The 24,318-nt window shown below is 34.2% G+C and overlaps 1 protein-coding gene, 1 long non-coding RNA gene and 1 other non-coding gene across 4 annotated transcripts; 2 read left to right on the top strand and 1 right to left on the bottom strand.

The window, feature by feature from the left end:
• The first annotated feature begins 1,116 nt into the window (after positions 1-1,116).
• Positions 1,117-2,331, top strand: LOC128032814 (uncharacterized). Of its 2 annotated transcripts, none has more exons than XR_008189153.1 (3): positions 1,117-1,271; positions 1,555-1,719; positions 1,984-2,331. It is a non-coding gene; the product is annotated as an uncharacterized LOC128032814 (long non-coding RNA). The 2 variants fall into 2 exon arrangements; XR_008189152.1 differs by having other exon boundaries at positions 1,555-1,899.
• Positions 2,332-15,127: 12,796 nt separating this feature from the next.
• Positions 15,128-17,298, bottom strand: LOC128032552 (uncharacterized). Its single transcript, XM_052621160.1, has 4 exons — positions 17,194-17,298; positions 15,529-15,881; positions 15,235-15,394; positions 15,128-15,181 (listed from the first exon to the last, which is right to left on the bottom strand). The coding sequence occupies exons 1-4, from the start codon at positions 17,296-17,298 to the stop codon at positions 15,128-15,130; spliced, it is 672 nt and encodes a 223-aa protein (XP_052477120.1).
• On the top strand, positions 16,817-16,923 carry LOC128032992 (small nucleolar RNA R71). The gene has a single exon (XR_008189329.1). It is a non-coding gene; the product is annotated as a small nucleolar RNA R71 (small nucleolar RNA).
• Positions 17,299-24,318: the final 7,020 nt, after the last annotated feature.

Here is a 24,318-nt window from a genome sequence, read left to right as displayed (position 1 = left end):
AGTATGCAAATATAGGATAATCTTGGGCTTGGGCTTTGCTTTCTTGGAAGGACAATCTCTGAATAAATACATTTTGGCAGTCAAGCTTCAACTAATATTCGAATTAATGTTTTGACCAAATAAAATATTCGAATTAATGACTTAAATATATATTAATATTAGTTTTCTTACCACCAAAAATATAAATTAAAATATATTAAATTATTTTATAATTTTATATAAATTTAATTTTATTATTATATAATAAATAAATTTAAATCATCTTAAAATTTATTTTATATATTTTGTAATTCAATATTTTATTTGATAAAAATAAAGTCTTAAATTATTTTATGTATATGATATATACAATTTCTAATATTAAACATAGATGAAAATGAGTTTATAAAATCTATCACTTTATTACTTACTAATTCATATTTCATATGGCGAAGGCATGTCTTCTTTTCTCTTTCCATCAAATAAAAAAACTCAATCCTATATAACAATATTTATTATAATAAAATTTAATTAACATAAAATCCTTATAAATAAAAATATAATTAGCATAAATTATAACATAATAAACTTTAATTTTTGTAATTTGTTTTACAATTTAAATTTTTAAAATATATATTTAATATAAGTATTTATGAATTTTAAAATTAATAAAAATCCATATAATGAATTACAACAAAAAATTAATTTAGCATAATGGAATTTACTATTTATTAGTCAAAAAGTTTTGATTTAAAAATAATTTATGAAACAAGTTAAAAAATTAAAATTAATCCCAAAATATATTAAAACAAAAATTTTACAATGTTTAACACAATCATACAAAATTTATAAAGCTTTTTTTTTTTGAATAAATTGACTGGGGTATTATTATTTGAATAGAAAAAACCAATACTACAGCCCAAAAAACATTGGGTTCAGTTATGCTGGAATGGATAGAAAATTAAAACATGGACTACACTTTTTATCTTAAATGAGAAGCCCACTGAAATTTAACTAAGGAAATAAACAGAAAATAAATACTAAAGAAAATAAGAGAAAGTAAACCAACAGTCATTTCCCAGCCAAATCAAAACAGCCTGGACACCATTATTATTTCCGACTTTTCATGTCAACGTCAGTTCTGTTCAGAGGATAGCAACTTCCAAAAAAATCTATCTTTATTTGCTATCTTTGTTGTTTCATTTCACCTTCAACATCTTTCTTCAGTTTGGGTTTTGTGGCTATCTTTCTTCTGGATTAGTTTCATTATAGTTCAACGTCTCCCCCACCAGGTACATCTCTTCCCCTTTCTTTAACGCCTCCTTTGCTAGTTTGTGGGCTTGAAGATTCTTTGTTCTTTGAATAAACCTAAAGGCAATTTCTTGAAAGTGAGATTTGCTACTTTAGATATCTTTAATAATCTTACCAATAATCGATTTATCCCGAACTGTCATTTGGCATTTGTTGGTAACTGTTTTCAAATCCCCCATAATCGTAATTGAGCGTAAACCCATTTCGATGCCTAACTTGGTTGCTTCTAAACATGCACATGCATCTGCAACAAACGGAGATGAGACGTTGGAATGAAGAATCGATTTTGAGGCTTTAATCACACCTTTCTGATCCCGAACTACTAGTCCTGACGTCGATCTGGAATTTATAATATCAAAAGCTGCGTCGAACTGTATTATCTCCCTCATTGACTCCCCTCCCTGTCCTTGAGTTCTAGCAGACGTAAAGGTAAGCTTTTTTTCACGCACTCCTTCAAGTTCCAATAAGTAGCTCTGTATTTTGTGTGAAAGGTCCCTTCCTGAAGTGATTTTCCTCTCATGAACCATCTGATTCCGTGAGCCCCAAATAACCCATAAGGTGCAGCAGAACATTCAGATCTGCTCCTTTGTACCCCTTCCAAAAACCCATGTGAGCCATGTCCATGTATTTTGATCTGTGTGTGTGCTGTTACTCAAGTCATATTAAGACTATTCCAAACATCAATGCTTGTAGGACATTGCCGAAACACGTGGTAGCTGTCTTCTTCTTCGGAGCAGCATCGAGGACAACTAGCATTTGTAATCACTCTCTTGTATCTAAGATTAACTAGCGTAGGGATATAGTTCCAGAAAATCTGCCATATAAGAATTAAAATTTTTTATGGTAGTTGTAAATTCCATAACTTCCTCTAGAATTTTTTAGTTTCGGCCTGTACTAAATAACTACTAGGATCCAAGCTAGCATCTTGTAATAGTTTGTAGGCGTTTCATACTGAAAACTCGCCAGAGTGTTAACCTTTCTACACTTGCATGTCTTCACAGTCTGTTATCGCAAGAGGAATCTGCAATACTCTTTGAGCAATGTCCATTTGGAAGGTAGTTGTAATTATCTTTGTTTTCCACATCTTAGTTGTACTGTCAATTAGATCTGATACTAGTTCCAGCTCACCATTGCCTCCACTATTGTGCCATGACTCAGGTTCAATCCCTGGTATCCATCGGTCAGTCCAAATAGAGATTGCATTTCCTCTCCCAACTCTCTAGCTTAGCCCTTTAAGAAGGAGACCCTTCGTTGCCTAAATGCTTTTCCAGGTAAGAGATGGTAAGTTTCCCAACTGTGCATTTAGAAAGTCAGAATGTGGATAATATTTAGCTTTAAGAACTCTGGCTAAAAGAGAATTTGGATAATTAAAAAGTCATCAGCCTTGTTTGGCTAACAACGCAATATTAAACTGGCTAAGATTTCAAAAACCCAACCCTCCGTTTTCTTTCAAAATGCAAAGATTTTTCCAAGTATACCAGTGAATTCCCCCCTTCCACGACCCTTTTGCCACCAATATTTCGCAACAATGCCCTCCATTTCATCGCATAGTAATTTTGGGAGTAAAAAGCAAGCCATTGAATGTCGACATGGCTTATAGGACAGCCTTAATGAATACTTCTTTTCCACATTGCGATAGAAATCGAATACTCCAGTTTTCAATACGCTGCTTTAATCTATCTTTTAGATCTCTAAAAGACTCCTTCTTTATTTGACATACCATGTTCGGTAAATCTAGATATCGTTCTGGCTCATCTGAACTCTGAACTCTGAACTCCCAACAAGTTGACAACTAATTGTCTTTCTTCCTCCAGCGTGTTTTTACTAAAGAAGACAGTTGATTTATCAAAATTCACACACTGACCTGAACATCGTTTATACTCACTTTTCTTGACGCTTTTCCGAATAAAATGTAGTCATATACAAATAATAAATGTGACACCTGTGGACCGCCTCTACTTTCGTTGACTCCTTTTAAAATTTCTTCTTTTGTAGCTATTTTCATGAGACTAGATAATCCCTCTCCACATATTAGACAAAGAAACGGACTCAATGGGTCACCTTGTCGAAGCCCCCTGGTTGGACGAAAAGTTTCTCCAATACTTCCATTGAGCATAACTTGATAAGAAATAGTAGACATGCAGTTCATGATATAATCAACCCAGTTTTGAGCAAACCCCATCCGCAACATTATCTCCCTAACAAATTTCCATTCAACTTTGTCATAAGCTTTACTCATGTCCAGTTTTACTGCCATATAACCATTTTTCCCCATTCTCTTCTGTTTTAGTGTATGCAGTAATTCATAGCCTAGCAGTAGATTATCTGAGATTAATCTTCCTGGCACAAAGGCATTTTGCGCGCTATCAATGCATTTATCAATAACATCTCTAAATCTGTTTGCTATAGCCTTAGCCATGATTTTATAAATAACATTGCATAAATTAATAGGCTGGAAATGTGTCATATTAGAAGGATTATTAATTTTTGGGATAAGCACAATATGTGTTGATTTAACTGAACCGACCTCCATTTTTCCATTCAAGAGTTGTAAACAAAAGGAAACGACTTCCTCTCCAAAAAGTGTCAACATTTCTGATAAAAAAGAGTTGGAAATCCATTTTCACCAGGTGCCTTCGTGGTTTCTATTTCAAACAACGCCTCCCGAACCTCTTCTTTTGTATATTGCACTGTAAGCTTTCTATTATCCTCCTCAAAAACACATCGATCAATGCCCGAGAGCAAATGATCATAGTTTTCTTGATTCCTGAAGTGAATAAAGTCTGAAAGTAGGATCGTGCAATACTATTCATTTCCTGAAGGTCTTCCGTTTCTCATCCACTATCGTTTTGTAGCTTGTTAATCAGATTCTTCCTCCTCCTCTGCGTTGCTTGGCTATGGAAAAAAGTTGTATTTCTATCACCTAGTTTCAGCCAGTTCAGTCTAGCCTTTTGTTCCCAGTATCTTTCATCTTTTTCGATTTTAAAGTTTAGCTGAATCTTTGTATCAATCATCTCAGCCAAGTTAATATCGTCCCTTTCAGCTTCAATCAGTTTTGATAACTTTGCTGTTAAAAATTCCTTTTTCCATTGTTTATTTCTTCGCATTTGTCTCGCCTAATTTTCTAGGCCCTTTTTTAAAATTTCCAGCTTCTTTAGAAAATCTCCTGATGCCGTCTTTCATATGTGTTTAGCTTCGTCAACAAAGGAGTCCTCCAAAATCCACCAAGCTTCAAATTTGAAACGACTTTCTGTCCTCCATTTTTCTTCTTTATTTGTGTCAATTAAAAAGGGACAATGATCAGAAAAAAAATGCACCAGATGTTGAACTTTTACCTCAGGAAACATAGAAATCCAATTCTCATTTACAACACCCCTGTCCAGACATTCTTGTATGTTTTATCAAGTAATTTACCTCTCTCCCAAGTAAACCATCTGCCAAAATATCCCACATCAACCAGTTGGAAAAATTCCAAAGCTTCACGGAACATCTCCATTCTTCTTTCGTCTCTAAGCAAGCCTCCCTTTTTTTTCAAAATCATACATAATTTCATTGAGGTCTCCACAAACAAACCAAGGAATTTCTTCATCATTGTGGAGATTTTTCAAGATTGCCCATGAATCTTCTATATCTTGTACATACGGGGTTCTATAAAATCTGGTAAATCGCCATTTAACATCTCTTTCATTATCAGCCACTACTATATCAATGTGCCTTTTAGAAAAACTCTGAATCGTGATGTTGACAAAACCTCCTCTAATGCCCCCCGAATCTACTTCAGTGCCATTTACAAAACCACATCTTCATCGAACTCTTTCCATTTAGTTTGTACAAAGCTTAGTCTCAATAAAGAAGACTATTTGGGGGTCATAAGTCCTCAGCGAGTGATGAAGTCTTCGAACTGTCCATGGACTCCCCAATCCACGGATATTCCAACTTAGGATTTTCCTTGCGTCCGGTCGACTTGCCATTTGGTAGCCGCTAATGATAAGTGATTAAGATCCACCATTATCCTACTTCTTGCCATAATATTATCCATCCCTGCTTTTCCTGTTAAATCTTCATTCTCCCCTCTAGATCTCTTCTTCCTCTCCTCCACTACAAGGGCTACATCCTTCAGATCGTGGTCCATCAAATTTAGGGCATAATCTGTCAGTGAATTTTCATTTTCTTGGCCTACAGATGATGAACCTCCTTCGAAATTAAAACCCAGAACTGGATCAACAGGCTTCCCATATTTTATTTTCCATCCCATCTTTTGCTGGCCCATTCTGATTCCTCCCATATCCTCACCACCTTCCTCACGTAACCAGACACTATTCATGGTTAAAGCCCTTTGAGATTGTGCTCTTATAGATAAGTCCCAACCCATTTCAGCAATTTCCACTCCAAGATTCCTTTTCGCTTTACAAAATGAATCACTATGCCCAAGTAACAAGACGCTACCCCACTGTCACAACATCACCAATTACATAACGTCTTATTATCATGCAAACTTTAACAAATTTGAACACTTAAAGAGATTCCAGGTCAAGAATACCCTAGGCGACATTAAATCATGCTAATTATACATCAAATAAGGTTATAACAAAAAAGAAGCATGCTTTAAGGCCATTAACAAAAAATCAATATAAATCACGTAAGTATCAATACTCATTCAATGGTATCGATAATTTGCATATATGGCATTGATACTGATAAAAAAATGGGTACCAAATCAGCATATTGTTTCTCCGTAAAAATTCAAACCAGCAAACTATCAATACCCTATCGAAAAGTATCAGAAAATTTACCCCGAGTATCGATACCAAATTGAGTTACTGACTTCTTACACATTCGAAATATCATGAGGTATAGATACTAAATACCCGATTATCGATACCTCTGTACAAAACAACAATTATATCACCAAAGAAGAGCATATAACACAATCATACACTTACTAAGTTATCATGCATTTATGGTCTCATAATCCAAATGTCAAAAATATCAGAATTGGTGATTTCACGCATCATCGATAATTTAAACTAAACAATGAACTAGAATCAACATCCATAATTTCTACGAGAAACAATAATGAGCAAACATCGAAACATCATGGCAATAACAACTGAAATTCTACCACATTACTTTATTCCCAAAATTCAAAATAATAGTTATAAATCACCTAAACAAATGCTAAGTCTACTTGGATCACTCCCTTGGAAACTTTCTGCACCGCAACGCTAACAGTCTGCAAAGGTTTAAAAAGGAATGGGTGAGCTTAAACAAACTTAGTAAATGATTAGAATATCCACGAAATAGACATGCCATCATACGTTAATCGAAAACGATCAAAGCTCAACTACATATGCACTATATTAAGAGAACATATTAATATATTAAAATATTACTAATAAACACATTTAGCTTATTTTTCCACGTGTTCATGCTTACATCACAAATCATAATATCACATTTTAGGAAATCATATTTAACGATAGTTTGGACTTGAAGCTATGAAACATAAAAGTAAGCTCTATCACCACTCATCGAATACACGGATCTCCAACACACCAAATGACTCATAGTGTCGAACATATCCCAAAAACGTAGCATATAGCTAGCACTCTCCAACACACCAAACATGTCCCGTGGAATAGAGCTTAGCTTACATTCCCTTATCTCTCCAAAAATTATCTCGGGCCTTAACGCCCCAAAAATACAACAAATGGGTAAGTACTCACAATCCTATAGCATGTCAACTATATCTAACGGTTTCATAAAGTCACAAGGCCAAAGTATCCACAATAAACCAAATAATTACTTACCATTTTTAGCACTTTTTATATGCATATTCACATTATAAGCACAACATAATTACTGTCATTCAAAATGTACAACATACTCACAATTAACACTTTCACAACAGTCATCACTAGCTTATTTCACATATCACAGTATCACATCTTAATTCATAATACCACAACACTTAGTCACATGTTTTACAAATTAAACAAGGGCATGAGAAAGCTTACACTCGGAACTTAGAGTAGGAGTTTAGGCTACCCCTAAGTTCCCAATTAACATTATGACACGCATCTACAAGTAGCGATTCCAAACACTCACCGGTCGCGCTTTCGCCTTGTTGCTAAAAGCTTAAACTAACATTTCTTTCCCATTCATTTTACTCGTACAAGGTCCTAACAATTCCAAAACCTCACCAAAGTAAATCACACCACAAACACAATTAACATCCAACCAAAAACTCATACAAATTAACTAAAAACACAAGCCTAATCCAAATCCTCGTGAAACTGAAATTTCGATAAGTTTAGTTGAAACATAAAAATCTCAACACATACGCATTCCTATCGCATGAAACTAATTCCAATCGACTAATTAAATATAAAAAAAAACTTTGAACCTTCAAACTACTCAAAACTATACAAATTCATAGTTCCAAAATTTTGACATATTATGGCAATTTTCACAAAAATTCAATAAAACATCGAAATTCTTTAACGAAAATTTAAGGAATGTTTAGAAACCTTCTAGTCACATCAAAACTAATTGGAAAACACTTTGAAACTTTATTTTTATTCAAAATCCTGAAATCCATCATTAGCGACCCAATTTTTGGTATTTATTCAAAGCATTCAATTCAATAGGTAAAAACTCTATTTAAAAGACTAGATAACATCAAAAACTAATATGAAAACTAATCATTACCTTCAATGGGAGAAAAATGGATATTTGGTTGAAAATCTAGAAAATCCACAAGTTTGAGCAATGTTGAAATCAATGGTATTCTTTATGGTTTTTGTGGAATTCTAAAGAGGTTTAATGCTAGAATAATGGTAGAAATAAAAGGAATTGGAGCTTGAGAATTAAAATTGGAAGAATGAGACTTGGTTAAGATAGGGACGGATAAACACAAATAAAATGGGAGGGGTTTCGTGAGTTCCTGTAGGTGGGGGGAAATATTAGGTTGATTTTAAAGTTTTGGGCTATTTGCCCCTGTGGTACTCCTAGTTTGAACCCATTTTCCAAAACTGTCATTATTTTAAAATTAAAGGTTTTTGAACATTATTTTTAAAAATTGATTTGACTTTCTAAAATCCATAAATGAAAACATTTCTGATTTACCATGCTACGAAATTTTCAAGCACTCAAGAGCTAAAGTCCCCAAAATACCCTCAAAACTACTAGGCCCAATTTTGGGGTGTGACAACTCTCCCCCTTTAAAGAGATTTTCGTCCTTAAAATTTTCCTAAGTTGAAAAAATAAGGATATTATCGTTTCATCGTGTCTTCATCTTCCCAAGTAGTTTATTCTGTCTTGTGGTTGCACTACAAAACCTTTGTAACAGCTGAATTTGGGGCTAGTCGGAATAGTGGTTTTGGGACCACAAATTCGACGAGAAAAAAATTTATTTTCATTATATTTTTATGGTCTACGATTTCACAAAATGATTTCGTGAAAATTTTGTTCAAAAATTTTAACGTTTGGGCACTCAATTTAGTTAAAAGAACTAAATTGTAAAAAGTGCAAAAGTCGAGTTCTATATGTTAGAGGTGTCCAATTGTTATGAAATTTTAAATTAGAGGTATTTGTATGGTAATTAGACCATTGGTTAAGTTGGTGGACAAAAATGGGTATGGTTAGACATGTTTCCAAAGTTTTTCATTAACGGCATTTTGGTCATTTAGTTATTAAAATGAATTAAAAACAAAATTAAAACCAATTTTTGTCCATCTGCAACCCCTAGGCCGAAAATTGCATGGAGAAACCATGGCTAGGGTTTTTCAAGCTTCCAAACACGATTGTAAGTCCGTTCTATCCCCGTTTTTAATGATTTTTACGTTTTTGAAATCCTCGTAACAAGATTTAGCTATTGTTACCATTGTTTTGAACTAGGTTTTGTGTTTAAAAATTTACCCATGAATGATATGCATGTATTTTGATGTCTTATAGAAGAATATGAATTTTTGGAGTGTGATAAATGATTTGTACTAAGTAATATTCGATGAAAATGCCTAAAAGGATTAATTTGTAAATGTTACAAAATATGTAACAAGTGTGTGAATAAGTGAGTATTGTGGATTGCTATAGTTATGAAAATGGTTCAGCTAGACCTAAAATGCAAGGAAAATGAATAAAAATTATTTTACGAGCCTAGGGGAAAAATCATAATTTTGTGAAACTTTAAAGGGAAAAACGTAATTTTGCCAAAGTATGGTTTTTGGACTGGAATGAATAGTGTAAATGTTATATAAGTTAATTGTATTCTTATAAATCAAGAAAGACGAGATATTGAAATTGATCGATAAAAAGAAAAGTGAGAAAAAGTGCAAAATTCCCGAATGAACCTTTGGAATAAAAAGGGATACGAATGAAGTGACAGAAATGATCACATGTGTGGCACGGATTGTGTGTAGGCCACTATGTAAAAGTTGAAGTGATGGTCATGTGTGTAGTACTATGTGCAGGCTACTACGTGTACCGGAATGATAGGTCGCATATGTAGTACTATGTGCAGGCTGCTATGCATACCAGATAGTTTCGATCACGTGTGTAGTACTATGTGCAGGCTACTACGTGTATCGGATGGTAATGGTCACATGTGTAGTACTATGTGCAGGCTACTATGTGAACCGAACATCATTGATTAGTAAGGTGGTTGCTATGTGTTGATTCCACCGGACATCATTGATTAATAAGGTGGTTGCTATGTGCTGAATCCACCGAGTATCTATTACTATTCTGAAGTGCTTATCGAGAAATTGACTAAGTGTAATTGAATAATGAATATAGGTATGGAATTTAATTGAATATCAACTTAAAAATGGAAAAGTGAATTTTGAATTGAATTGTGATTGAAAGTGAAAAGTGAAATTATGAAATAGTACATTTAGCAATAAAATAGTTTAGACAAAGAATAGTTGTGTGACTTTGAAAAATCATAAAAATGTTGGAGATTGAATTAGAGGATGAATAATATATGAAATTAAATAATAATGAGTCTATTTTCACATAAAAGAAACAGAGAAAGCAAAAGAGTTATATATTTTAAGATATTTGAAGTTTAGTTAGACAGAGTTAGAATGAGTTCGAATCCCTGTTCTAAATTTGGAAAATTTTCAAAATTGTACAAAAATAATTATGGGATAAATTTTATATTTTAGCATCCCTAGTGAATCTATTTTCAAGAGAAATAAATAGAAACAATATTCAAATTTTGTACAATAAGATAATTAATTTTTAGTGAAGAGAGGTTAGAACTGTCGAGCAGTGAAACATGGGAAATTTAAAGAATAAACTGTACTATTTGGCTAAACCAAAAATTCTAAAAATTTTATGGTAAGAAGACATGTGAATCTAGTTTCGGGGAAAATTAACGGTTCTTAATATATAGCTTTGTAGCTTTGGCTAAAAATAATTTAGTGACTCTGACTCGGAGAGACAGATTTAAGTATACATGTAAGTGAATAGTAAAACTATAGAAAATGTTATTTCTAAGAGTCTTATGTACATTAAGGATGTGGAATGGAGAGGAGGAGGAGGAAAATTGGAAGAACATATGAATGATTTCTGTATAATTGGCCATATGCTCGATTATAATTGATAAACGATTGAAAAGAAATGAAGTTTATAATTGTGCATTATTAGTTATGGTTAAAGTTCATGTGAGAAAATAAAGTTTCATAGTATGTGTATGTGGTATACTTGGTATATGATTTGGTATGTAGCAATGTCAGAAATGGTTTATGAATTAACTCATGCTGATAAGTTTGATACATAAGTAAATATGGTGCTTATCCATGCTTATAATGCTTATACTATATGTTTATTTGACTAGCATGTTTGGTATGTATGCTTAGGCTTTGGCCAAGTTGTGGCTGGATTACGCCACATTAAATTTATAAAATTATGCATTGAGATGGTAAATGCCTAGATGGAAATATGCTTGTGATCATAAAAGGGTGGTAAGGTTTAAAGTTTGTAATCTTTATTAAAATGGTTTATCATGTGGTTAGTCTTCAAAAAGAACTAGCTTGCGACTATGGTTGAGTGTAATGTTTATATCTTGTGTGATATGCATAGGAAACGGGAGTGGAAAGGAAATGAAATACTAAGTTCATGCTTGAAGTGTAAAATGACGCAAAAAGGGGACTTTAAGTTAAACGATAAATATGTATTAGTATTGAACTTAATGAAATTGAACTGTACGTGAATTAAATGGAAATTGCAATGATATGATTTGAATTAAATGAATTATTGTGGTATTGAAATGTATATTGGATTAAGAAATTGAATTGAATCGTGAACATGAAAATCATGAATTAAATGAAATGGAAATGAAGTATTGAATTGCATGAGTATGTTTTGGGTCTCAGAAGCCCTATTTGTTACAAATATAGTATTTTGAAGTTATAACGTGAACATTTATAAAAGCATGTTAAAAATTTGAAGAGTTTAAATTTGAATGAAATTTTATAAATTGGTTTAACATGTTTATAAGTGTATGTGTTCTGGTAATGCCTCGTACCCAATTCCAGTGTCGAATACAGGTAAAGGGTGTTACATCCTTTACTAACGGAACCTTCTTATTTCGTAAAACATTTTCTTTGTGAGATAGAATCTCATTCGGCTCTTCCTCATAAGTGAGGTCAGTTCGAACTTCATTCTCCTCCATTAGCACAATGTGTGACAAATCTGAACGATACTTCCGTAACATATATACATGGAAAACATCATGGATCTGCTCAAGTTTTGGCAGCAACTTGAGTCGATAAGTGACCGCACCAATCCTCTCAACAACTTTATAAGGTTCAACATATCTTGGACTCAATTTACCGTTCCTACCAAATCTCAAAACCTTATTCCAATGTGAAACTTTCAAAAATACCTTATCGCCAACTTGAAACTCGATATCTTAACATTTCATCTGCATAAAATTCTGCTTGTCAGATACTGCTTTCAATCGATCACAAATCAACTTCACATTCTCTTCAATCTTACGAATCGAATCTAATCCCACAACTCACTTCTCATCCAGTTTTATCCAACACAAATGAGTCCTACACTTCCTACCATACAACCCTTCAAACGGTGCCATACAAATACTCACATAAAAAATGTTGTTGTAAGCAAGCTCTGCTAAGGGAAAATATCATTCCCAACTACCATTGAACTCCATCACACAACTTCGCAACATATCCTCTAAAACTTGAATTACCCTCTCTGACTGACCATTTATCTGATGATGATAAGTTATACTGAAACTAAGCTTCGATCCTAAAGCCTCTTGCAAACTCTTCCAAAACCTAGAAGTAAAACATGGATCCCTATATGAAATAATAGAAACTGGAGCCCCATGAAGGCGTACAATTTCAGCAATATATAACTCTTCCAACTTCTACAAATAATAATTGGTATGCAGTTCCAAGAAATGCGAACTCTTCGAAAACTGATAAACTATTACCCACACTGAATCATTTTTCGTCAGGGTCATAGGCAAACCCGAAACAAAGTCCATGGTGATCATTTCCCATTTCTATTTAGGAATCGCAATCGGTTGCAACAAACCTGAAGGATATTGATGTTTTGCTTTTACCTTCTGACAAACCAAATAGTGAGTTACAAAATCTGTAACATCATGCTTCAAGCCAAACCGCCAATAAATCTCTCAAAAATGATGATACATTTTACCACTACCGGGGTGCCTAGTGTAAGGCCTACTATATGCCTCGGTAAGAATCGTTTACCTCAAATCCACATAAGACGACGCACATAATTTACCTCAAAAATTCAATACACCATCACTGTCAACATCAACATCTCCCTTAACACCTTGCTCAACCTGTTGAATTCTCTTTAACAAATTCATATCTAACAGTTGTTTCTTCTTAATCTGTTGAGACAAAGTTGGATTCACTTGAAGTTCACCTAAAAAACCTCCATCACTGGCTAAACTTAGGCGCGCAAACATAACTCTCAATTCCGTCATCGACTTCCTACTAAAAGCATGAACAACAACATTCGTCTTGCCATAATGATACTCTATCACACAATCATAATCCTTCAAAAGTTCAATCTAATGTTGTTGCCTTACATTCAACTCCTTTTAAGTGAGGAGGTACTTAAGGCTCTTATGATCTGTATAAATAACACACTTCTTACCGTAGAAATGATGATGTCAAATATTAAGCACAAATACCACAATAGCTAACTCCAAGTTATGAGTTGGATAATTATGCTCATGCATCTTCAATTGTCTTGAGGCATAAGGTACAACCTTACCCTATTGTACTAACACACAATTGAGTCTCGAATATGAAGTATCACTATAAACTATAAAATCTTTTCCAGGCTTTGGTTAAATCAACACAAGTGCCTCAATCAAAACTACCTTAAGCTTTTCAAAAATTTTCTACCTTTCATTAGTCCACTCAAGCACCACGTTTTTCTAAGTAGTTTCATTAAGGGGTAGCAATAAGAGAAAACCCTTCAACGAATCTACAATAATAACCAAATAAACCCAAAAAATTCTGAACTTCAGTAACACTCCTAAGTGGCTTCCACTTTAAGATCACTTCAATATTCTTTAGATCCACACAGATTCCTTCTACTGACACAACATGACCTAAGAATGTCACTTCTTTTAACCAAAATTCACACTTACTCAACTTCGCATACAACTGCTTATCCCTCAAAATCATCAAAACAATCCTCAAATGTGCATCGTGATCCTCTTCAAAATGAGAATACACCAAAATATCATCTATGAAAACAACCACAAATTGATTCAAGTACGAATGAAACACACGGATCATCAAATCAATGAATGTAACAGGAGTATTAGTTAAACCAAAGGACATGACCAAAAACTCATAATACCTATACCGAGTCCTAAAAGCTATTTTCAAGATGTCAGAGTCCTTCACCTCCAATTGATAAAAACCAAATCTCAAATCAATCTTCGAAAAAAATATCGCTCCTCTCAACTGATCAAACAAGTCATCAATTTAAAGCAAATGGTACTTATTCTTAATGGTCAACTTATTCAACTATCTATATTCTATACATAACCGCATCGTACCGTTATTCTTCTTTACAAACAAAATCAGTGCACCCCACGAAAATACACTCAATTGAATGAACCCTTTGTCATGCAACTTTGTAATTGGATCTTTAACTCATTGAGCTCTTTTGGTGCCATGCGATAGGGTGCAATAAACACCAGTGTAGTATTAGGGTAAATCTCAAGACCAAACTCTATTTTACGCTTCGACGGCAAACCAAGCAATTCTTCGAGAAACACATCAAGAAAATTCTTAATAGTGCGAATCTCTTGAACTCTTAATTCCTTACTGAACGAGTTCATCACATAAGCTAAACAAGCTTCACAACCTTTCCCCATCATCTTCCCAGTTTTAATAGCTAAAACCATATTAGACATAAATCTCAGTTTCTCACCACCACAAATAATCTCCAACCCATCACTATTCCTCAAAATAATTCGTTTCATTTTAAAATCTACCTTCGTCTTATGTTCAGTTAACCAGTCCATTCCAAGAATCACATCAAAACTATAGAAAGGCAATTCCATAATATCCACAGAGAAAACATGCCATTGAATCATAAGGGGACACCTTTGATACACTCAATTTTCCACAATACTATCACCAAAAGAACTAATAAAAGGCATACCCAAACCAATAATCTCTGCAGGAATCCCTAACTTACATACCAATTCATTCAGGATATACGAATGTGTGGAACCAGAATCAACTAAAAAGAATAATAGGATAGAATGCAAAATAAAAGTACCTACGATGATATCAGTCGAATCCTAATCATCCAGCTCCCTAACAGCATAAACCCAAGTTGGACGCCCAAACTCAACCTGAATAGTAACAGTATGAGTAACAACTCACTGCCCAATTGCTTTCTCATTACCTCTACCACGACCACGGCCTCCAACAGACGCAGATGCAGCTGCAGAACTCTGAGCTGTGAAACCTCAACTCTGTTTGGACAATCCCTCAACATATGTTCCTTCAAGCCACATTTAAAACATCCACCTGTCAACTTGCGGAACTCACCAGGATGTCTACGCCTATAATGTGTACAAAGTGGCCAACCAGAACCACCCGTCGAACCCTAGTACTAACCACGACACTATTCTACTGCTTAGACTAACTCGGTCAAAACCCACGTCTCGTGCCTCTACCAAAATTCTATTTATCATGCCCTCTCTTAGGTGGTCGACCAGATGCACCGTCAGAAGTCCTTTTACCTGATTTAGTTACTACAAAACGAGGTAGCTCAACTAAGGTCTCTTTAACAGCATTGGTTTTTTCAACCAACTCATCCAATAATTTTGCATTTTGAGCTACCAGGTAAACCTGAATCTCATGATTTAACCCAAAACAGAACCTTTTACAACGATTCGTCTTAGAAAGAACCATCTTAGGAGCATACTGACTAAGTCGCACAAACTTTAACTCATAATCGGCCACAAATAAGTTACCTTGAACCAAATCTAGAAACTCATGTTTACAAGCTTCCATGTACTGCTCGCCCATAAACTTTCTCTTAAAAACCTTAAGAAAATAACCCCAAGTCAAACAGTCAGTAGCAGCACATCTCTTCACTATATTTTACCAACGATGAGCCTCACCATCAAGTAAAGATACAGTACAACCCAAATTCTCCTCATCAGAATAGGACATCTGCTCGAGAATCCTTTCAATTCTCTCCAACTAGTATTCAGCTACGGTCAAATCGATCCCTTTCACTTTAGAAAACTCTTTACCACTAATGCTTGCAGACGTTTAAGTGGCAGCCCTCAATTAACAGGTGTAGGATTTGCAAGTGCAGGAGTAGGATTAGCACCTGCAATCCTCTAAAATGCTCCAATCATAGCTTCTATCAAAGGTTCAGCACCCTTATCAGCTATATTCGCTCTATGCGATAGCACAAGATGTGCAAAGGATGTACCATCCTCTTGAATGTTTGCATTCACATTCACTTGCCTACGAGGCATATCAAATCTAATAATTTAACATACAGAAACAAACAAAGAAGGGTGTGAGTGGCGGAGAAATAATCCCAGTCATGTTTCTGCAATAAAATTTTAGAGTAAATGCAATGTGTTCCCGTTCCTACCCCAATTTCAAACAAATCATCAATTCAAACAGAGATATCTCATTTAATTCAAGCATTTAGAGAAATTTAGACATATGGGTTGCGTAACCCCAGCTCATACATCAATAACTTAGGTCTGAGTGTTAGATATCCTAAGCTCTAATACCATAAAATTTAACACCTTATACCCGACCCGGTCGTCGAGCTTGAGTAATGGGACGGTACACCACCATCACAACATCACCGGTTACACAACGTATTATTATCATCCAAACTTCAAAAAATTTGAACATTTATAGAGATTCTAGGTCAAGAATACCCAGGCAACATTAAATCATGCTAGTCATATATCAAACAAGCTTATAACAAAATAGAAGCATGCCAATCTTACAAGCCATGATATGGACAATTACGTAGGATGAGCTTAAAGCGTTCCAATGCCTCATATAGTGACTCCCCTTCCAACTTTTGAAAATTTGTAATATCCATACGAAGATTTATTATCTTACTAGGGGGAAAGTATTTGACCAAGAATTTACTCATTAGCTCATCTCAAGTGCTGATGGAATCTAACGACTGTTAATCTAACCACATAAATGGATCATCAATAAGAGAGAAAATGAATAACCGAAGATGAATAGTGTCACTGGATACCCTATTCTATTTAAAGGTATCACAAATGGTTAAAAATCTCTTAAGATGTTGGTTCGGATCCTTATTCACTGATCCTCGAAACTGAAGGTTCATTTGTATCATTTGGATCATTACCGGCTTTATTTTGAAGTTATTAGTATTAATCGTTGGGCGGTTAATGCTACCTCGAACAACATCCAGATCGGGCATAGCGTAGTCGCTCAAAGTACGTTGCTCCATGGGTTAGTGTGGTGGTGGTTGAATCTTTACTCACGAATCTTTGATGGGTTGCTCTCTTGGTAGAGGTTGGGCGTCTCTAGGATGTTGCGCCCTCCTCGCGTGTGTTCAAATTGTAAGACACCATTACCAGTCTGAGCCATGCAATGCTTCCTACAATCACACAAGAATAAAGTAAATTAAGTAAAAATTAGAAATGAAATAAAGACAAATGAAAATAAAGTCATATCTATAAATCCTACTTTTGCTACTTATCTATAAATAAAAGTGCACAACTAAAAATTACTTAATCTTGCATCGCCTCCCCGGCAACAGTGCCAACAAATTTGATCGCGTTCGTACATGTGCAAAAGAAACAATTTTATATAAAAAATTAAAGCACGATTTTACTGTAAGCGTACAGGTCAGTTGTAATATTTGTAGTGTTATAATGGAACATTAGAGTATTCTAATGATCGAACCCAAATGAGAGGGTGATTGAGTAATAAATAGTATACACTATAGAGTCTAAGTGACTACTAATATGATTTTATAGTACGGTGAATCATAGCAAGAAAATTTTTGCAAGAAAATTAAATATGCTAATCTAATGACCAAAATGTAAATAGTACAAACCAAGAGGTTAACTAATAAATAACCAATGGTGGTTGGTTGATTTTGATGTGGTTTACCGATCTTCAAATGAAGGACTTAAATCGCATAAATTACAAAGTGACTCCATTTTATCTCTCGATTTCAATTTTACCAACTTAGACAAATTAATCAGATTTATCTCTCGATCTCATCGATTAATCTGGGACTAATGAATTGGTGCACAATAAGATTACCTTTTGGTATCATTTGTCTAGATATTCCCCTAGAGGCGTCAATTCCTAAGTTTCTAGGTCTATTCAATTTAGTCCAATTTATTACGATTTAGTCCTTTGTCTAAAAAAATCAACTTATCCTCATCTCTATCAACCAACCCCCTTTAAGGTTTAGCTACTCATGCTGAAAATAAAAATAATGGACATGGAAATGAAAAACAAAGAAACCATCAAATTTAAACTTACAAAAAATATAAAATTTTGGATTTTTTTGCAAGAAAACTTAAAGAACATGAAATTAAAGGCATTCAACCAAGAAATCTAAAGCAATAAACATAAAAGGAACAAACTTTAGATGATTTAAAGTAAAAGAAACTGAAATACAATAAAATAAAACTAGAAATGTATTACAACCAAGGTACAATGACTAAAAGTGCAAATAAACCTAAACTATAGTTATAACTAACTTAACTAACACTAAGAACACTAAAAGCAAAAAGTAAGTGCAAAAAAAACTCTAAAACTAATAAAAGAGAAGAGAAAATAAAAACCATAAAAAAGTTGCAGAAAACTAAAGGAAAACCTAGAGAAACTAAAGCTACAAACTAAACTAATGTGTGTGTCTCTTCCTTAGCCAAAATTGGTTGTTTTAGGCTGAATGTTGATGAAATTTTGTTGCCAAAATTGCCCCTACACGGGCCTTGGTGATTGGTGGATCGGGTGGACAAAGACTACCCTTTTTTGTTCAAATTTGTCCCATTCACGATATTAGTGTCGCGATACCCTAGTCAGTCTTGAACTAGGGGTTCTTCTTTGAGGGTGGATATCACGATACCCAAAGTGAATATCACGATACCACTGAAGGGTGGTCTCCAATCTTCAAGCTTGTTGGAGGTATCATGATCCCAAGGTATGGATATTATGACACCCTTTCCTTTGGTACTATTTTCGCTCATTTCCAACCTCCAACACATTCCTACACTGCTCAACCACACATTAGGCCCCCCAAAGATACTACTTTGCTTGAGAATAAGCTCATTAAATGTATTGGGAAAGCCTAATTTTCTATATCAAATTATGACAGATCAACCAACATAAAACTGCAATAAGGGTCATTAAACTAAAATATCTGAAATAAGGGAAATAGTTCACAATACTTTCCCACCTCAACTAAAAACCATTGAAACCATCTCTCCGTTATATGTAGTTTAGGCTTAGTGACAAGTTCTTCATAATAAGTTATTAATATTTAAGGAAGTTTCAAGCTTCCATAATTTAGACCAAACTTATAACGTGTTTTTAGTAGTTCTACAAGAAGTGGGCTTACTTGAAGTTTGTGTCTCTATGTTCTGAATGTGGTTCCCTGACAGTGTAACACCCAAAAATCATTATTTAACCCAAAATTAAAGAAATTAAGACTAAATTGAGATAATTAGCAAACTGTTGGACCCTACCGGGTGAATCAAAAATTTTATTAGGCGAATTTCAATTAGTTGTATCCCAACCCTAGTTTAGTTAAGATGGAATCGGCTGGTTCCAAAGTGGGAGACAAAATAATTAAAAATGGATGGTAGAAATGACCGATAAGGACTGCGTCTGAGAAGAATATATAAGGCGTGAGTAGTGATAGAATTTTCTGAATTCTGTTTATAAAATTTTCTCATTTTCATAGGATCATCTTCTTCAGTTTTTCAAAAAAAAGAAGGGGTATGGATGAAGAAAGCTCTACATATCACAGCAGATGTGCGAGTTTAAGTCTGGTAATAGAAAGCAGAGGAACTTGTAAGTTTCCTTATCTTTTTTTACTCTCGGGTTGAAGAAATAAGAAGAGTAAGACTCTCAAAGATTTTGTATAATCTAGAATTCTGGGTTTTAAAGAACTGAGCACTACTAGTTTAACTAATAAAAGGTTGTCATGCTTAGTTGTAAGGACGAAGGAGGCTCTGGTGGTGGACAAGCTAAGTTGTTATGGACAAGGGCGAAGCTCTAAGCCTTGCGGAGGGGACATTGCGGTGTTCGAGCATCAAGTTTAGGAATGGTGAAATGGAGGAATGGATAGAATGCTACGAGAAAAGTACCTAAGAAAGATCATGGTTAGGCCATAGGTCTGATCGAAGGCTATACGCCTAAAAAGAGTAAGACCATAGCTAAAAGATGTTATGGCATCATGATAAAAATGAGTAAGATTATAGTTGAAATATGTTATGGCATCATGATAAATACTATTAATACCATAGCTGAAAGACGCTATTGCATCCTTTGTTAGTCCGTCGGGACAGTAAACATGGGTAGTCCACCAGGAAAATAAACACGGAGTACTCCACCAGGACCGTAAATACGAGAAAGCTTGCTAGTACGTTTATCCTGAGGTGAAGGAACATAAAACCATAGCTGGGTTATGGCATCTTAAAGAATTAGCTGATACGGTAATTGTGTAAAATGAAAGGGGTGTAATACCCTAGCTCGACTAGGGCCACCGTTAAAGTCCACTTGGGAAGTTCGACGAATGACTGTATTGAGTCCGTTCAGAGTTCTTACAATGGTGATAGACAAATTCGCTGAATGGGATAAACCTAAAATATTAGCATAGCAAGTGAACTGCCATCGAGAAGGTGAAGAACTCTTCAGTACGGGGTAATGTGTTGTTAGCTAAAAGAATCATACTATGAAGGATATGCTAGGTAAGGAATGAAAATCAAAGGTCCGTGAAAATCAAAGGCCAATGAGGTCATATTGGGGCTAAGTCACTCGAATAGACATAGGAATGAGTCTATCAGGAACTAACTTGAGACTGACGATCTGTTGAGAGATAGGAAGCACAACATTTAAAACCCAATGAAGTAAAAATCAGATAGCTGATGGTTGACATTGGGTCTCACATATAAGCTTGCGAAAGGAAAGAAGTTTTGGTTGAGGTGTATTCGGGTCTGTAATTCCCAAAGGATCTATATCTTGAAGAAATGGTGTGTACTGCAGTTAGAAGATAAGTCTTCTAGTAGTGGGCTGCAAGGAAAAGGGAAAGACCAATAGCACATCGATATAGATTAATAATGGCCAAAGATGACCAAGGAGTTCGAAATTTCTACCTCTAATTTATTTGCTTTAAGAAGATGAAATATAGTTGTTGCATTGTTTCACAAAACCTCACTAAGTTCATTTGAACTTACGAATTCACCACTTGATTACAAGATAACAGTGACTTGGGAATCAAATGGAGGGACCAAGCCAAATACCGTCAAATTCAAGGGTGGGCATAAAAGTCGCTCATGTTTATAGAGGGGCTCCCTCATATGCCACACTTTGGGGATTGATTTGAAAGAGTCTGTATTAAGTCTTACTTTAAGCTGTAAATATTGCTAGATTGGATAAGTTATTAAATCTGTAGGGACTTACTTATCTAATGACGTGGATTATAGCTGAAGTCCTAAATTGTAAATTGATAGTGCCAAAACACTTAGGAAAATAAATCTAGATAATTTGATCAATTATTTAGGGTTGTTGTGACATTCGATACCCGGGCCCGATGGTCATGCTGTCGAGAATGTGCCAATATTGTAATAAGCATGTAATTATTATTTTTATGTATTTTAACAATGAATAAACAAATAAAGTTAATTTCACATTTCATTATTATGTCTTTTTTGTTTCTGCCTTTCATATTTTACATGCATAGTGAAATTGTGACAAGCTAATATTAGCTCATTGATTATCTAAACTCAAACTGATGACAAGTGGCACTATAAGAAAGTTTACATTGTGAGAAAGATAACTTACTTTAGTAGATAATCTAAACGAGTCTATAATCTCGTAAAAGAATCAAAATGAGCATTTGATTCAAATACTTAGAATAATTATTATGTATTCTACAATTCCAATTAGGGAGATGACTAGTCTTAGCTATCGGAGCAGTTGACTCCAATAGATGTATTCATTAGAGGAATGATACATTGGACTGGACTTAATATGAATTAATTCTGAATCCGTTTAGGAATTAATTCACTTGTGATGTTCATGGTATGATTTACCTCAATCCTGAGTTAGTTACTGACTATACGTATGTAACTCATGTGCTTTGATATAAGTGGAGGCTTATGCTCTAAAGATGATCGAGCCCATAGTCGATATGTTAGGTACATGACTTGTGTATGGCATGGCTTTACTTGTAACAATAGAATTCATAGCTCGATTAAAGAATTAACGATATTCTCTGAATGGCATTGTGTGGATTGATAAATATGAAACTTGGCCACGGGTTGCATATTCTTGAACGAGCAATTTATCATAGTCATTTGTTGACGATGACCATATTAATCATTAAGAAGACACAATGGTGACAATGAGATAAAATGGGATTGTATTGAATGAACGAATTTAACTCAAAGGAATTAAGGATACCATATAAGGGTAACACATACATGACGAGGTCATTGGACAAAGCAGTTGAATGAATTTCTTTCGTAAAGCGTATACAATAATGAGTTTTCAATCATGGTATTTCTTATGGACTGACTCTGTGATTAAATAAATTACAAATTACTGGAAAGATACTTTTGGACATAATTTCAATTAATAGAGTCTACTTGTATATGTCTGATTGGTAACTCCGCTAGATCAACAAAAGCTCGATCGGACTGCATTTGAATCAAAAGAAAATTTTACAACTTTGGAAATAATTTAATTGAGTCGATTTCTTCGATGTGGAATTAAATTAGACAGTCGTGAGAATTGTTAAACTAGAGAATTTGATTTAAGAATTTTTTTGGAAAATCTAAGTATTTTTGGGAAAATTAATTTTTATCAAGTAAAATTAAATTAATCAAAATAATTAAAATTAATATGATATTTTTGGAAATTAATTATTCAAGTTAGACAATTGGCCTAATAGGTAATTGAACTTGAAAATTGGATTTGAGATCAAAATTTGGGCCCGAGAATCCAAAACCAAGATCGAGACCCAAAAATTGATCAAAACGAGTATGGTATGTGAAATTGGGTAAACAGTCCAATTGATGGTTAAATCGGATCAGTCGAGTTGTCACTGGCCCAAACCGAACTGACAACAGCTGAACAAGCTTAGGTGCCGTGAGGGTGTCGCACCTGCAATGGCATCTTTGGGCATGCCGGTGCCGGCAACTACGATGGCTACATTCCAGTGGCTGGCGGGTGGTCCTTCGATGGTTGAGTAATGGAGGAATTACACTCCTACTGAGACTTTACCAGATAATTTGATTTCAAATTAACTATTCCAAAACTAATATTATTTTAATAGTCTTACTATTAAATTTAATTTAATACTTATCATAATAGTATTTTATTAATTTAATATTAAAGTGATTATCTTAATATTAAATTAAATTAAATATTTATTTTGTAGATGAATATTTTATTTATTTAATCACATTTAATATTTAATTTAATTTAATCTTAATAAGTATTATATTAAATTAATATTAAAGTAATTAAATTTAATCATAGTTGAACTCTCTAATCTCTCCCTATATAAAAAGAGCCTTTGGTCATTATTTTTCACACATTGAATTCAAGAGAAAGTTGTAGGGAGAAAATTCTCTTAAGAAATTGTTTTAGAAGATTTCTAAAGATATTTTCTTATTTACAAGTTGACCCAAAGTTTAGAGAAATTGTGAAATTACCCCACTAGTAATTTTGTGGAAAATTTTCTTATTCAAAGCGAACCCACACTCGCCAGACGTGAGCTTGAGAATAGCGGAGAAAACTATTCAATCGAAGCGCTCATCCTAGATGAATCGAAAATGTACAATTTTGATTAAGTGTTTATTACTTTAGATATCATAACTAAGTTCTTGTTTTTAGAAGAATTTTTAAAATTATAATTTTTCCTTAAATCTATTTTCCGCTGCATTTTTCAAATCCGATTTTCCAACACGAACCGGATAAGGGGTGTTACAAACAACACCTCATAATTACCATAAAATATCAACCAGTCTCAAGAAAAGGTGAGGTCTACTTGGATTTTCCTTGTGGCTTAGCCTTCCTCAAAGACGAAGTATCATCACTTCACATCACACTAGCTAAGTATATATTCATCTTTTAGTTCACTTACCAATTAACATTGTTATTTTCTCATGCATATTCTTGTCATCTAACATGTACACAAAGTAAAGGGGAATTCACAGAGCTCTTACAAATTCTCTCAAATTTTAAAAAGAGACCAAACTTTTTTTCTCATATTCAATCA

Source organism: Gossypium raimondii, chromosome 9 (genome assembly GCF_025698545.1).
Source record: "Gossypium raimondii isolate GPD5lz chromosome 9, ASM2569854v1, whole genome shotgun sequence".
NCBI classification, from domain to species: domain Eukaryota; kingdom Viridiplantae; phylum Streptophyta; class Magnoliopsida; order Malvales; family Malvaceae; genus Gossypium; species Gossypium raimondii.
This window is presented reverse-complemented; position numbering and strand designations above follow the sequence as displayed.